At 49.5% G+C, this 17,096-nt stretch overlaps 1 protein-coding gene across 1 annotated transcript in view; it reads left to right on the top strand.

The window, feature by feature from the left end:
• Nucleotides 1-17,096, top strand: part of LOC135918445 (uncharacterized) — a 232,426-nt gene that overhangs the window by 95,565 nt on the left and 119,765 nt on the right. The window contains exon 3 of the mRNA XM_070532778.1: nt 1,823-1,922. Within this exon, the coding sequence (XP_070388879.1) occupies nt 1,823-1,922 (100 nt within the window). The remainder of the gene's footprint in view (nt 1-1,822; nt 1,923-17,096) is intronic.

Below are 17,096 nucleotides of genomic sequence, written 5' to 3' on the forward strand. Positions count from 1 at the left end.
ATAAAATGGAATGACGGCGTCTTTCTAGAGAAAGAGGGTGTCTGTATAGGTTAGTGTATAGCTTTTGTTTTAAGCGACATCTTTTTAGCTTCAAAAGACAACCTGTTAAAGCAGTGCATATCGGGGACAAATGTCATATAGATCTTTAGATTTGTCGATGATTTTTTAGTGTTCTTAGATTGTGAAAGTCCAGAATTGGAGACCCAGTCATCATTAGTATAGTCAGAGTTTAAAACAGCCTTGCATCCTCTAACCCTGACCCACGAGCTTCCGGCTGATAACTGTTTAGAATTTTTAGATTTAAAGTTCATTTTTTCATCGTGTCTTGTGTGCTGGCAGTTCAAGCCAAGGGCTAGCAAACCCATCCTCTCCTACCATTCAGCTCATTCAAACGTAATAAAATGAGGCATCATTCAATCATGTTTAACCAACGCACTTAACAAGTCATGCGTGCATCGGCTGCAAAGAAGTTTTCATTGTCAGGTCAGCCGCCTCAATGGGGCAAGCTATCCTCACCATGTGATCGTATCTGTTGCGGAAAAAATGCTCAAACACCTCGAGCAACCTAGCGTTGTAAACCAGGGTCGAGCAGGCCCTTCTGCAACAGCTGTGGCATCATTCCATATGTTCACGGCATATCTCACAATCTCAAAAAAGTAGGTAAACGAGCTTGTGTTCGGGTTATATTTTCCGCTGCGAAACGTCTTGGTTTGATGTGTGCCAAAGTGAACGCAGGAAATCGGGAAAACAAACAGGTGTGCGCAAAAAAACATGGGCAGAAACATGTCGGATGTGTAAAGAGTGTAGTTTATTCGGTTCCGTTGTCGTGTGGTTCATCATATGTAGGCCAAACGGGCAGATGTCTGAATGACAGATTGCATGAGCATCGATATGAGATGGAAAACCAGCTCTCCGGTCATATAAGTGCGCGTTGCAAGGCTCGCAAGTGCATCTCAGATTTGGTAGAACCTGTGTTTTGAACAGAGCTGATGATCAACTGACCAGGAAGATATTGGAAACGTTTGAGATCAAGAAGCGTGGTGTTGATTGTATCAGTGAAGCATCGGTTTCTCTTTCGACAAAGGAACTGGCCTATCTTGAGAGCGACACTGAGAAGCTATTCTGTATCTTGGCTTCCTTGTGCGACACAGATGATTGCCCTGTTTATTCTTGTTGTTTTGATCCTTGACAGCAGCTATATATTACTATGCCAAGAAATAAAACACTCAGTTGTTAGTGCGCCTACGTGCTTGTCTCGTGTCTCCTTTCTTCGTGTGTTGTTTTATTCAGCGCCGTCTTTGTAATCTGCATTTCAAGTTTGCAACTGTTGTCGTCACCTTCCTTTTTCTGATTGTTTACATCATACTGCAAATCTTCTCAGCACTTTTTTCTCTCCCTCTAGCGCTACACTTTCTAACTTTTTTGGGGGCAGTGGGCCCTCACTAGAAAGTCAACGCGAGGCATGTCGGTAAAGTCAGTTTAAGTCCACTTTCATTTCCATCCATTTATCGCTTCTTTATTTTATCTATTAGGCACAAGTAATTTCCCCTATGTTGCCCTGGGTGTCAGTGTTTGTTGGCTTCTTAAGACATACTTGGTATAAATGTGGCTTTTAAACAATTTTAGTGCAGCGAATAAACGTACTTGCCTGTTTGTTTATTGTGAATATGACGTCGCACCGCAGCTCTTCTTGCACCCTCGGTTACTAAGCTGCAATGTTCGTAACTTTAATTATTGATAACAAATTTACAATGACAAATCAATGCAAGACCCATCGATGTTCCATCCACTTCTTGACACTGCTACATCGTGTTCACTGCAGATGACCCGGGGCCTAACCATTTTGGGCTACTACCTCATGGTGACCGCGCCGCGCTACGAGAACACGCGACTCCACAAGCAGGACGAGAAAGCGCTCATCAGTGAGTGCATAATATGGCCTGCTTGATGGCACGCGCGCGCGCGCACACACACACACACACACACACACACACACACACACACACACACACACACACACACACACACACACACACACACACACACACACACTCACACACACACGCACACGCGCGCACGCACGCACACATACACACACACACACAAACACACACACACACGCACGCGCACGCACACACACACACACACACACACGCACACGCGCGCACGCACGCACACACACGCACACACACACACACACACACACGCACAACGAAATCTGTCGTGCCTTGCTTATTTGGGCTCATTGCCGATGAGTGACATGTAAGTTCTGTCCTAAAACAAAACACAATTCACCAGCCGCCGAATGCCGCATGGATAGCACACTGCGTTTGGAGCATTTTCATGCGTGGGTCTTAAACCGCAACGTTGGCAACAAGCTGATGCCGTAACAGGGGCAGAATGGCATCAGAGACGATGTTACAGAATGAGCCATAGAAAAATGGAAATTCACGTAAGTAACACATCCACCTCTACTCCCAGGTGTTGAAAGATATTGTGCCGCAGGAATATCATTTATAACCTCAAGTGTCATCTTCGCCTTGTCGGACTGTGGATGCATTTTAAATTACACATACTACGTTGTGAATTGAAACTATGGTATGGTTGGGCATGACATGATAAAAGGCAAGAAAAGTGCTCGGAAAAAATAAACACGTCCTTTTGCTAGAGGACATCACATGCGTGGGTCCGGACGTGCCACACGGGATAACCACGAGCTTTGGCTCACAACATTGTTAGTATTGTTGTTGCATTCAGTCATAGTTCGTATGAGGAGGTATTCAATAGAATTGATTATTCAGCTTAGTGGCATATTTACCTGAAAGTGCGAACTCCTGTTAGCTTAATATCGTTGCGTAGGAAGACGCTGACGAAAAGCTATATACAAGTATAGTTACAAAGAAATACGCCGCACTTGGCCAAGAGGCAACAGCTCGCGCTAGCCTCTAATCGTCCTCGTCGTCTTCACGCTACTCGTCTTTTCGTCATCGCAAATATTGTTCCGTAGCACTACCCCCGGCAGCAAAAGCGTCGTACCGGAGCAACTAAAGGCCGGACATGGAAGCAGTGTAGTAGGCCTACTGATGTGCAGGACATCACTAGATGCCAGAGTAGAGGATGAGGTTGAACTCACAGGAACAATTTCGTACGCCACAGGCGTCACCTTCACCTGTCGCAGCACGCGGTAGGGCCCTGTGTATCGAGAAAGCAGCTTCTCTGAAAGTCCGACGTGATGAGTGGGCGACCACAGGACCACGAGCGCACCAGGCGAAAACTGTACGTCACAGTGGCGAGCGTTGTACTGGCGCTGCTGAGTGGCTTCCGAGGCCGTCAGTCGAGTCTGGGCAAGCTGGCGTGCATCGCTGGCGACGGCAATGGCGTCACGCGCATACTCGCTTGTTGAGATTGAAACAGGAGGAAGTGCCGTGTCAAGGGGCAAAGTCGGTTCGCGACCGTACAGTAGATAAAATGGAGATAATCCTGCGGTGACGTGCCGGGAAGAATTATACGCATATGTGACGTAAGGAAGGGCAATGTCCCAGTTGTGGTGGTCCTTGGAAACGTACTTGGAGAGCATATCAGTAAGAGTACGGTTTAACCGCCCTGTCAGGCCATTGGTTTGAGGATGGTATGAGGTAGTCAGCTTGTGTTGAGTGGAGCAGGAACGCACAATGCCGGCGATAACTTTCGAGAGGATGTTATGACCACTGTCAGTAAGCAGCTGTTGCGGGGCGCCAAGAAACAAGGTTATGTGATGCGAGAGACAGTCCGTGACGTCAGTGGCGCAGCTGGTAGGGAAAGACAGCGTGATAGCGTATCGGGTGGCGTAATCAGTTGCGACGGCTGCCCATTAGTTCCCAGAGGATGACGTGGGAAAGGGACCGAGGAGGTCTAATCCAACACGAAAGAACAGTTCCACAGGGACGGTGATCGGCTGGAGATGACCGGCAGGTAGCACCTGAGGTGTCTTCCGACGCTGGCAGGGATCACAGGCAGCAACATAGCGTCGAATGGAGCGAGCGAGACCAGGCCAATAGAAGCGACGGCCGATGCGGTCCATACCGACTGGGATACATAGCGCAAAAAATGACACAGGGACAAGCAAGAACACAGGACGAGCGCTCGTCCTGTGTTCCTGCTTGTCCCTGTGTCATTTTTTGCACTATGTATCCCAGTCGGTATGTATCCCACCAACACGCCCAAACTTCTTCCCTGGTAAAGGACGTGGTCCTACGTGCGGTTTACCCCAAGATGTCCTGCAGTGGGTGCGTCATGCATCAAAGAGTACGGTATGTCGTAGATGTTTTGGCACGACAATAAGATCAGATCCGGCAGGGAGGAAGTTCCTTCGGTACAGAATGCCACCCTGGAGGACATATCGGCAGACGGACGCTTCGCTAGGTGTAGAACGCAGGCGCTCGATGAATGCTCGCAGCGATATGTCTCGGTACTGCTGATCGGCGATGTTAGCGAAGGCGTACACAGAGAAAATGCCGTTGGCGGTACTACGGTCGGCGTCGTCAGGTTCGTCTACCGGGTAGCGAGACAGGCAGTCAGCGTCCTTGTGTAGTCGGCCAGATTTGTAGGTGACAGCATACGAATATTCTTGGAGGCGTAAGGCCCAGCGACCAAGCCTTCCTGTAGGATGTTTCAATGAACATAATCAGCAAAGCGCGTGATGGTCTGTGACAACGGGAAAGGGTCGGCCATATAAGTATGGGCGGAATTTCTCAACCGTCCAAACTAGAGGCAGACACACACGCTCAGTGATGGAATAGTTGCACTCCGAGGGCGAGAGGAGCCTGCTGGCGTAAGCGAGAACATGGTCGTTGCCGCGCTGGCGTTGTGCCAGTGCTGCGCCAATTCCGTGACCGCTGGCATCAGTACGGTAGGCGCAGAAGGACCGAAACGGGCCAGAACACGAGGCGTTGTGAGAAGGTCGATTAGATGCGAGAATGCAGAGACCTCATTAACGCCCCACTGGAAAGGGGCGTCTTTTTTCAAAAGCTCGGTTAGTGGTCGTGCTATGACCGCGAAAAGGTTTCACGAAACGGCGGAAGTACGAACAAAGGCCGATGAAGCTGCGCACATCCTTGACGCACTTCGGAACAGGGAAGTGCATAACAGCATGGATCTTGCCTGGGTCCGGTTGCACTCCGTTCGCGTCAACGAGATGTCCAAGGACGGTAATCTGGCGACGGCCGAATAGGCACTTCGCTGTGTTGATTTGCAGGCCGGCACGACGAAAAACGTCCAGGACTGCTGAGAGGCGCTCGAGGTGCGTAGCGAATGTTGGGGAGAAAACTATAACGTCGTCCAAGTAGCACAGGCACGTGGACCATTTGAAACCGTGAAGAAGGGAGTCCATCATGCGTTCAAAAGTGGCAGGAGCGTTACATAGGCCGAACGGCATCACCTTGAATTGATAAAGACCGTCGGGTATTACAAAAGCAGTCTTCTCGCGGTCGAGATCGTCCACGGCAATCTGCCAATAGCCGGAGCGACGGTCAATAGAGGAGAAATCGCGAGCACCGTGGAGGCAGTCAAGGGTGTCATCAATCCGAGGTAGGGGATAGAGGTCCTTTTTGGTAATGATGTTAAGGTGCCGATAATCCATACAAAAGCGCCATGATCAATCCTTCTTTTTTACCAGTACAACAGGTGACGCCCATGGACTACATGGCGGTTCATTAATGTTCTTGGAAAGCATTTTGCGAACATCTGCGTGAATAACTTGACGCTCAGCCGGTGATACTCGATACAGGCGGCGACGTATAGGAGTTGTAGGTTGGGCCAAGGGACGATCGGTAAAGTCAAAACTATCGTGGTAGGAAACCAGAACGCGGTAGAGCTCACGAGCGTGCTCGGCCGGCATGTCGGGTGCAATCACTTTCTGTAAGTCGGCGATGGTACAAGTTACCGACTGCGATGATAGAGGAGGATAGGCTGAATGGTCGTCTACTGCAATAGATGCTACTGAGTGATCCTCGAATGAGCAAAGCTGGGCCAGAGACATCCCGCGTGGCAGCCCTTGTGGGTCGTGGAACTCCAACGACTGCGACGGTGCCGAGAAATGTGCCCGATTCGGCGGCAGTGAAAACAAATGGGCTTGTCGTCAGCAGTGCGCCATTCAGATGGGTCGTGGAAACGTGGTGGGTAATAAGATGCAGGACCGGGCGGAATCGAAAAATCCGGTTGGGTACCAGGGCGATGGGCCGAGCAGGTGGTGTGAAGACCCATGTTTGCGAACTCCTGGTGGACAACTGCCTGGATCAGGGAAACCGTGACTGCAGGTGCGTTGGAGGAGCTGGAAGTCCAAGGCAGCCGGACAGGCCGCCTTGATCTCATGCCGGACGATCCTGGTAGCATCGCCAGTGTTGTTGGGACGTTGAGCGTTGGCACAGGAAGATGTCGCTGGGGTGTTGGGCAGACGGGCAAACTGCTGGTCGATGCGTCGGCTTTTAGTGCGGCGGCACTCTTTTATGAATGTTCGTGACGCAGGGCTCTGTTGACGTCTGCACACGGCCGGAACGGGCCTTCTGCGCGGCAAGTTGACCGTAGGGGTTGCCGAACAAGTCTCGGAACTTTTGCTTAAGTGAATCCCAACTGGTTAGCTCATCTTCGTGCGTCCGAAACCAAACTCGAAGTGTGCCACCGAGGTAAAAGACTACGTTGGCGAGCATGATAGTAGGGTCCCACCGGTTATTGCGGCTGACGTGCTCGTACAGGCTGATCCAGTCCTCGACGTCTTCCCCATCTTTTCCCGAGAATACGCCAGGATCACGGGGAGCTGAGAGAGCGATGTAGGTCATCGAAGTGGCAGGAGGTGTCGGAGGCGGCTTAGTCGAGTTGTCGCCGGGAGCCATGAAGGAAGGCTCCAGGTACCGTCCACTGCGAAGCTCCGTGATGAGATACAGGGAACGTCCACCTCCACCATGTTAGGTAGGAAGAAGCGGACGAACAGCTATATACAAGTATATTTACAAAGAAATGCGCCGCACTTGGCCAAGCTATAGCCAAGCAGCAACAGCCCGCGCTAGCCTCTAATCGTCGTCGTCGTCTTCACACTGCTCGCCTCTTCGTCATTGCAAATACTGTTCTGTAGCAATTTGTTTACAAATATAAAATATCGGTTTTGTTGAAGGGGTAATAACCATCCGTTTTTGGATATAAAAATTTAGCAAGGATTACGATTCTTCCTATTGGCAAATTTGAGCGCAGCTTGCGAACGGAAGGACGTATGCCCTCACCACGGATAAACGACGCATTGGATTGCCTCTGCAATGCTAAATACTTCTCGTCGATGCACCTCAAGTCTGACTACACGCAAATAGAACACGACGAGAGAGATCGCAAAAAGACCGCCTTCATCATGTCAGACGCCCTCTACGAGTTCAAGATTATGCCATTTGGACTGCGCCCAGCGCCTGCAACTTTCCAGCGCGTGATGGACACAGTTTTAACAGGATTGGAGTGGCAGGCCAATCGTGTTTATTTGTATGACGTCGTCATCTTCGCCGGAACTTTTGACGATCACCATAGGCGGCTTGCGACAGCACTAGATGCTATGAAGTCATGAGGGCTCACTCTGAAGCCGGCAAAGTGTGGTTTCGCTGATGCTGAGCTTCCGTTCCTAGGTCATGCCATCAACAAATCTGGATTCCACCCCAGCCACCCGCAAAACACAGCTGCCATCGCAAAGTTCCCGCAGTCCATCGACAAGAAGGCAGTGCCTAGATATTTTGGCACGTGTGCCGACTACAGGTCCTTGATCAAGGAATTTTCACACATCACTGACTTGCTGACACATCTAGCTAAATGTAATGTCGAGTTTAAGTGGGAAACGCCACAGGCCCACGCATTTCGAGAACACAAACGACGGATGCAGTCCCCTCCGGTACTTTCGCACCTCGGTTAGGACGCATATACCGAAGTCTACACTGACGCCAGTAGCCTAGGTCTCGGTGCCGTCCTAGTCCAGAGTAAAGACAGACTTCAATGGGTGATGGCGTAAGCAAGCTGGTGGCTGTCCAAAGCAAAAGGCAATTATTCTACGACCTAAAAGGAATGCCTCGCCATCATTTGGAATGCAGCAGAATTCCGCCCTTATCTATATTGGAGGCCATTCAAAGTTGTTAGTGACAACCACGCGCTGTGTTGGCTAGTGAACTTAAATGACGCTTCACGACGGCTGGTGGGGTGGAACTCAGACTCCAGGAATATGACATCACTCTAACGTACAAGTGCGGACGAAAACACTCTGATACCTACTGCTTATTTTGTGCCCCCATTGACCCGCCCCTGCAAGACGACAAGGGTGACGACGGCTTCCTTGGAATAATAAGCGCAGAAGATTTCGCTGAACTGCAACCCGGAGCTAAAAGGCGTCATCGAGCTTTTGAAAGGAAAGACCGGTGTTGTCCCCAGGTGATTTAGGTGAGGATAGTCTTCGTTTTCCCTACAAAACAATATACTTGTAAAGAAGATTTCACCAGTCCGCGCCAACTACCTTCTTGTTGTTCCCGCTGCGCTGCGTCCAGAAATACTACACGCCCCATATGACGACCTGAGCGCTGGGCACCTCGGATTCTCCCGGACGCTATCGAGGATGCAGGAAAAGTATTACTGGCCGCGTCTTACCGCGGAAGTCGCCCGTTCCGTCAAGACATGCCGGGAGTCGATCCCGCGACCTCGTGCTTAGCAGCAGCCCAACACCGTAGCCATTGAGCAACCACGGCGGGTCCCGCTACGTCGAGTACCAGCCCGGCGAGCGTGTTTGGGTGCAGACCCCGATGCTCTTACGAGGGCTCAGTCAGGAACTATTACGCCCCTATCTCGGACCATACAAGATTGTGCGCCGCATCGCCGCACTGAACTATGAGGTCATGCCCGACGGGATTTCGCTATCACAGCGGCGGCACTCACGACCTGAAATAGTCCATGTTGCGCTGCTTAAGCGGTTCTACCAGCGCTAAAGAACTTCCCGACTTTATAGAGGGGAAATTTGGACTCTCCTTGGACTGTGTTACTTTCGACTTTGCCTTTTTGTCTTTTTTGTTTATTAAGTGTAATTCTTGTTTTTTAGCTGTCCTGTTTGGTTTGCAGCATCAAGACGACGCTTTGCAACAGAGGGTCATTCGCACGTTTACTTGTTTGTCTTTCCGAGTGACCGCTTTTTACCGTCTGACAAATGTTATTGCTCAGTGCAGCACATGCCCGCACGTATCGGAAGTTCTTCGAATGTTATCGATGGTTGTTTTTCCTGTCTGTTGTAACCGAACCTTGTGCAATCTAATTTTATGCATGCACTACGCAAATGTTGTAGAACTTTCTGGAAGACACGCGGGAACTAGCGATTACTCTGGAGCCTACGATGACTGATGTAAGACCCCCCCCCCCCCTCCCCCCAACGCGCTTGAGCCGCTCATCAGTTTTTCGACAATCGCCAAATGTCTTCACCGCATTGAGTGTAGCGCATTTTTGAGGGCACATGTTCGCCCACTAAAACGCTAGTTTCATCATTCCTAGCTTTGCAGCTTTCTTCACCGTCACTACTACTACACGTGACCTCAAATCTTCATTTTCTGTATCCAATCGACTTGGATGAGTGATAACCAAATCAACGATGGGCTCTTGTGGTGGTGGTGGTGGTAACAACTTTATTAACAATCCGGCAAATTCGTGTCCTGGGCCTAGGCCGCCCCCGAGGAGGTCCGGAGATCCTGTCTCCTCGCCGCCTCACGGGCTTGCTGGATGGCCCGTAGTTGATTTTCGAGGTTTGAGGTGCGCAACGCGGCCGTCCGTCGCGCCGCAGCTTCATCTGGGGAAACTGCATTTTCTTTGCATATAATTTCACATTCCCAGAGAATGTATATAAGAGATGCGTGAGCCCTGCTGCATAGCTTGCAGTTATCGTCTGAGTAGATGTCCGGATATATCCTTCTGAGATGGACGGGGTAGGGGAAGGTCTTTGTTTGTAGCTGCCGCCAGTCTACCGCTTGGGCCCTGTCGAGTTTGGGATTAGGGGGCGGATAAACCCGCCTTGAGTTTTGATAAAATTTTGTAATATCACAGTATCTGGTCATTCTGTCCCTCTCTGTCCATGCCTCCGTCGGATTTCCAGCCCCAAGAGAGGATCCTTCTTCGCGGGCGCGGAACGTTAGACCTCGCGCTACGCGGTGGACCTCCTCGTTGAGGTTGGGTACGGGGGTGTCGGGGGACGTGTGAGCCGGGAACCATATAATGTGTCGTTCCTCCGTCTCCTCGGAGGTGACATAGTGCGCGTTGGCTTTGAGTATAGCTTCAGCCTTCGGCGAAATTCTGCCTTGTGCATAGTTTCTGACCGCCGTCTGCGAGTCACTGATTACGTATCTACAACTGGGGTTAACGATGGCTAGGGCTATCGCCACCTCTTCCGCTACCTCGGGGTTTTTTACACGTATGCTACAACAACTGACCAATTGTTTCTCGGTATTGAGGACTGCCACTGCAAAAGCACGTCGATCCTCGTATTTTGCCGCGTCTACGTAGAGCGCTTCCTTGTCCCTACCGAAGGCCTGGAGTAAAGCCTTGGCTCTACTCTCTCTTCGACCCTGATTGAATTCGGGGCTCATGTTCTTGGGTACATTAGCCACCTGCAGCTTTTCTCTGATCGCGCTTGGAAGGGATGTCTTGTCACCGTGCTGCTTGTGATAACTTATCCCGAGTTTGTCCAGGATACTCCTGCCCGTTCGTGTCATCGCTAGTCTTTCGAGTTGCGAGATTTGGTGTGCTTCAATTAACTCTTCAAGCGTGTTGTGGACGCCCAGCTGTAGCAGCAGTTCCGTGCTGGTGCTGTCTGGAAGGCCCAGTGCCATCTTGTGTGCTCTTGGCATCTTGGTGTTCAGTTCGGCATATTCGGCCGCGTACCACTTGTGGTAGGCGGCCACATAGGTAATGTGGCTAATAACGAAGGAGTGTATGAGTGACGAAGTTGGCCTCCCTCATACCCTGATGTCTGTTGGTGATTCTTCTGATGAGCCTCATCGTGTTCGTGATCTTAGCCTCCAAATGCCTGACCGTTTCTCCGTTGTTGCCATTCGATTCTATGATGAGCCCGAGCACCTTAATCTGCTTCACCCTGGGTATTTCTTGTCCGTCTTTGGTGCGTATGCAAATTTCTTAGTATGCAGCATGCTGGATGTGAGCCTTAGGAGGTCTTCCCCTAAGCGTCGGGCGGTAGAGGAGGAGTTCCGATTTTTCTGGCTAGCAGACGAGACCGGTTCCGACGAGGTACTCCTCCACCACCTCGACCACGGTCTGTAATCGCTGTTCGATTTCTCCGTCGCTTCCCTCGGACACCCAGATCGTAACGTCGTCCGCGTATATTGTGTGATGCACTCCCTCCATGGCGTTGAGGCGCTCGGGGAGGCCGATCATAATGAGATAAAAGAGCATCGGCGAGATGACCGAGCCTTGCGGGGTGCCGACGCTGCCTATGTTCCTTTCTTCGGATGCGTGTTTGCCCAGCGTTAAGGAGACTTTCCTGTTTGTGAGGAAATCCTTAACATAGCTGCACGCTCGGTTTCCTAGATTGAGTGCGGCAATGCTGCGTAGTATGGCTGCGTGAGCTGCATTGTCGAAGGCTTTCTTGAGGTCTAATCCTAGAATGGCCCTGGTACCTCTTGTCTTGTTGTCGAGTATCTGGTGCTTGATTTGCAACACTGCATCCTGCGTGGAGAGATGAGCTCGAAATCCGAGCATGGTGTCTGGATACGCTTCCACGTCGTCCAAGTGTGCGTTGGTACGGGTGAGGAAGGCGTGCTCCATCAACTTGCCGACGCACGACGTAAGGGATATTGGTCGAAGGTTGGTCAGATCTGGGGATTTCCCTGGTTTGGGGACGAGCACCATTTTTGCTCTTTTCCACTGGTCAGGGATGCATCCTCGAGTCCAGCAATCGTTGATGTACTTGGTCAGTTCGGAGATGGTCTCGTTGTCCATGTTACGAAGGGTCTTATTAGTTACGCCGTCCGGTCCCGGGGCCGACTTGCTGTTCAGCTTTTGCAAAGCGGCCCGGATTTCCGCCTCACCAAAGTCTCTGTTCAGAGAGAAATTAGGATTTCCCGTGTATTCCCCGTGTTGAATAGTCGGGCTGTGCGAGGCGTATCTGTCGCAGAGTTCGGAAAGGATTTCTTCCTCGTCCTTGGTGTGTGTGTGTATTAGCTTGCGCATGGTTTCCTTGGTCTTGGTCGGGTCTAGAAGGTGTCGGAGCAGGCGCCATGTGTGACCGGTGCCAATCCGTCCGTCCATCTCGTTGCAGATCTCATCCCATTGCTGTTTACTAAGAGTTTTGCAGTGTTCTTCTATTTGTTTGTTGAGTAACGCTATGCGTTTCCTCAACTTCCTATTGTGTCTTTGTTTCTGCCACCTGGCTTGAAGCGATCGTTTGGCCTCCAACATGTGCACCAGGCAGCTGTCGATCTTCTCGACGGGAAGTTCTGGCGTCATGGTCTTTGTAACTTCATTGACGTCAGTCATCACTTTTTCGGCCCATTGTTGAATGTGTGATGGGCGCGTGCGTCATTCCGGCTCGATTCTTGCGGAACTGGTCCCAGTCCGTCCATTTGAAGGTTTTGTTGGGTTCGACCTTTAAATTCTCCAATAATTTCGTTTCGAGAATTCTGTGGTCACTACCAAGGTCTTCGAACGTGTTGTTCCAACTCGCTCCTCTTGCGTTCTTCACTAATGTTAGATCGGGCGTAGTGTCTCTTGTCAGCCCTGTTCCCATTCTGGTGGGGGAGCTAGGGTCGGTGATGAGGGTCAGGCCTGTTTCCTGTATATCCTGCCATAAAGCCTTGCCTTTGGCTCTCGTATAGGCATAGCCCTACGCTCCGTGCGGGGCGCTAAAATCTCCCCCGATTGTGTAGGGAATGGGAGCCCGCGATGTCGGTGGCCCTCCTAAAAAGGGTTAGAAAGCGCTGTCTTATGTGCGCTGGCTTGCTGTATAGATTGAGGATAAACGTGCTGCTTTTGCTCTTGCTTTTAGGTATAATTTCTACGAATACTTGTTCAATCTGCGCTACCTTAAGGTCGTGACGAACGACCACTAAGCCTTTCCTGAACAAAGTAGTTACCGCTTGGTTCTCCCCGGATGGGGGACCGATGGCTTGGTAACCGGGTAGTTTTGCTGATTCGTGTGTCTCTTGTAGCATTATTACATCGGGTTTCGATTTGCTTTTAAGGCGTTGTTGCAGGACCGCTTTTTTTGCGGCGTAACTCCTGCAATTCCACTGCCATATCGTCAGCGCGCCTCTTTTACCGTGCTTGCCTATTTTGGTCTGGTCGAGGGCTGGAGGTCTGGACGACCCGAGACGCTCCTGCGTTGTTTACAGGGGTGTCATGGAATTGATTAGATGCGACCCCAGTTAGGGGGCCCCTGTGGTGGTAACTGGCTGCAGCTTGGCTACTCTAAGACTTAGGTTGGCCACGTTGCTTTCGTATTTGTCAATTCTCGACATTATGGTCGAGACCGCCAGCGTGAGGTTGCCGACGGCTTCCGCTTGTTCTTTGAGTACATTTTGCATTTCTGTTAATTTCTGTCCTAGGTCTGCCAGTTGTGATCCGGTTTGGCAGCTAACGGCTGGAGCCTTTCTCTTAGGTGGCGGAGGGTTGTCGTCCTCCTCCATGCTATTATTAGGAGTTACTGCAGCTGCACCTGCACTGCAAGTACTCAGACGGGGAGATATCTCCACCCTTCGACTATTCTTAAGTTCCTGGATTTCTCTGGTGAGGTGTGAGATTAATTCTCTCAACTGCGCATTTTCCCGTCTCATTTCTGCTATTTCTTTAGAAGCTGCAGTTTCCTCAGTTCCGCCGCGGCGCGACGAGCCTTTGACCGCGTCTGCCCAGCTCACCTTGTTGGTGGCCTCTTCTACCGCCGCCTCCGCTGGGCCGCCTCCGCTGCAGCGGGAACGCGAACGCGTACGGCTCCTGGATCTGGTTCGGGCCGGTCCGGGTGTGCGGCTCCGTGATCTGGACTTTCTGGTTCTCGAGTGGGCCCTCGAGCGTGAACGGGGCCTGGTATCTCGGGAAGGGCGTCCAACAGATTCCTTCGTAGCCTCCGATGCTAGAAATTCTTCATGTTGTCGTTGTCTTTCCCAGCGTCGTCTCTTGACTATATATGGCGTCTTGAAGCGAGCCTTGCAATCCTTATCGGCCGTTAAGTGCTCACCCCCGCAAAGTTGGCAAATGGGGTTGCACTGGTGGTCGAGACCTGGGTTGGCCGTGCCGCAGCCTCTACAGATGCGGTCCTGCGGACTGGGGCACACGTCCATGCGGTGGCCCAGTCTGCCGCATTGGAAGCACAGGTCAAGTTGTTTTCTGTACAACGCGCACCTGATGAGAGCACCTCCGTAGCGGACGAAGGAGGGAACTTTCAGTCCGGAAAACAGCACGATGACCGTGGTGGTATTGCTGAGTCGTTTCGCAGCGATTGCCGTATGATTCTTGGGGGTAACGACCTGGGCGGTGATGTCCCGGGGTGAATCTTAATAATAATAATAATAAAGTTTATTTCTGCCTCAAAGATACATGGACAGAGGAGCTGCAGAAAAAGCTGTAAAAATACAGCTTGACAAAGCCGCAGCCCCCATTTTACAGGCAGCAGCAGAAGACAAACAACGACTCAACTTCAGGTGTCGTATAAACGAAACAAAAGAACAAAAATGTAATGCTATACATCGCAAGAGCACTTCAAGCGTACTGAGTAAACACAGGGATAAAAAGATTGTTGTTACTTATCACACTCTCATACATGAAATATTAGATACAGAAGCAAATGCTTGTTTTGGCACAATTGAAGATGAAAATTGTAAATACCTTATGAGTACAGGTGAATAAGTCAAAATGTGCAGATGTATAAGCGTTCAGAAGGGAAGGGAGTGTGAATTGCAAACGTTCTTGCCCGGAGTTTAGGCGTGCTGTTGGCACCATCCATTGTTCGGGTTGTCTGAAAGGGTAATTAGTGGTTTTCTCTTGCAAGTTTGCCAATCGTCGAATATGGTTTGTACCATTTTTTATTTCTGTTTTGTAAGAAATGCTCAACCGGTATCGGTATAATTCATAGATTTGGACCACACCGGCTGTAAGAAAGAGACCTTTGCTGGGTGACCCATAGCTAACATTGAAGGCGTAGCGAAGGACCCTTTTCTGCAGCATGTGTATTTTGCGAAGACAAGAATGTGTTGCAGTTCCCCATACAAGATGACAATAATTTACGTGAGAATAAAAAAGTGCGTGATAAAGAGTTAGTTTGAGTGACGTCGGAAGAATGTGCCGTGTGCAACCAATCATGCCCACTACTCTAGCCAGTTGTTTGAAAACGTGAGTTACTTGGTGTTCCCATGACATGGTTGCAGAAAATATAACTCCAAGGCATTTAAAATGATTAACTATTTCTATAGGTCGAGAATTATATAGAATATGACTGTGAATAGAAACCGGCTTATTTTTCGGGCGAAATATTACGGCTTTTGTCTTCTTTTCATTCACGCGCATATCATTAGATTTCGACCATTTTTCCAGCGTGACCATTGTTGTATTGCAAGACACTATTAGATCCTGAATGTTTTTCCCAGCAAAAAAAATACTCGTGTCGTCAGCGTATATGATGAATTTGGCATTTTTGTTAATGTTAACAATGTGATTCAGGAATATATTGAAAAGAAGTGGGCCTAACACGCTGCCTTGAGGGACGCCAGAAATAATAGGTTTTACCTCTGATAGTACATTATGTAAGCTAACTGCTTGTTTTCTTTGCGAAAGATATGATTTTATTAACATTGCAGCCTGGCCTCGGATACCATAGTACCATAACTTCTTTAGGAGTAATTCATGATTCACCAAGTCAAATGCCTTTGAAAAATCTACAAATATACCTATTACGAAAGCTCTGTTATCAAATTGGGACAGAATATATTCTTTTTGATGTAGAAGTGCTAGCTCAGTTGATTTATTTTTGCGAAAACCGAACTGACATGGAGTGAGCAAATTACATTGGTCAATAAATTTAGTGAACCTGGAGTGCATAACTTTTTCTAATGCTTTAGAAAAAACAGGAAGTATGGATACAGGTCTATAATTACCTAAGTCATTTTGGTCGCCCTTTTTAAATAAAACGGTTACTTTGGCGGTCTGCATTTTTTCTGGAAAGGAAGATGTAGATAAGCAGAGGTTGAATATGTGTGTAACTGCGGGGGCTACAATATCAGCAACATATTTTACTGGTCCTATCTGAAGGTCGTCAATGTCTCGGCATTGTCATCAGAGGTATACCCCTGATGACTCCTTTGGAAGTTAAGTCGGGTGCCGATTCATATGCGTTGGTCTCATACGCCTGGCCGTTGACCACGAGGCGCTCGACTCTTTGGTATCTGTCTGCGTTGGTTTCACTGGGGGTACTCACTACGATGATGTTCTGTTGTACGTTGAGGCACACGGTGTCGTCTTCCCTGTGCTCCCCGGGTATGCCAGCAGCTTGGTAGACGCACGAAGCTACTCGGGCCGCTCCTAATTCGCCAATCTTGAGGCCTCCCTTTGGGCGGATGATAATCTTGAAATCACCCTTCGGTAGATATGGCATGCGGCTGGCCTTGATTAACTGCTGTTTCAGTTTCTGCTCGTATTGGATCTCTCAATGGCTTGCTTTTTCGAGCCGACGGTACTCCTGCCTGTGCCGGCCTCAAATTCTTCTTGGGAAATGTTCTCCCCTTGCACGAGAACTTCCATTTCTTCCGTCTTTTTAATAATCGTAAATGCAAGATTCAGCATTTTTCCTTTTTATAGCAATGTAGAACCGCCATACCTCGTGCACACAAGACCATCTTACACTTCCTTTAGAACTGAGTGCATATTTACTATTTCATTCGATATTCAAAAGTGTTTTCTTTTGAATTCGATTCGATTTAGAAACTTCGTTATTCGGAAATGTCTGTCTGTTGTATGGAAGCAGGATATTACTATTAACATAATTGTATAATATATTGTCACAAGCTGTCATGAACCACGCTTGCTCGGCAGGTGTGGTTCATGACAGCTTGTGACATTTTATTTAGGGT

The sequence above is a fragment of the Dermacentor albipictus genome, chromosome 2, assembly GCF_038994185.2.
Source record: "Dermacentor albipictus isolate Rhodes 1998 colony chromosome 2, USDA_Dalb.pri_finalv2, whole genome shotgun sequence".
Lineage (NCBI taxonomy): Eukaryota > Metazoa > Arthropoda > Arachnida > Ixodida > Ixodidae > Dermacentor > Dermacentor albipictus.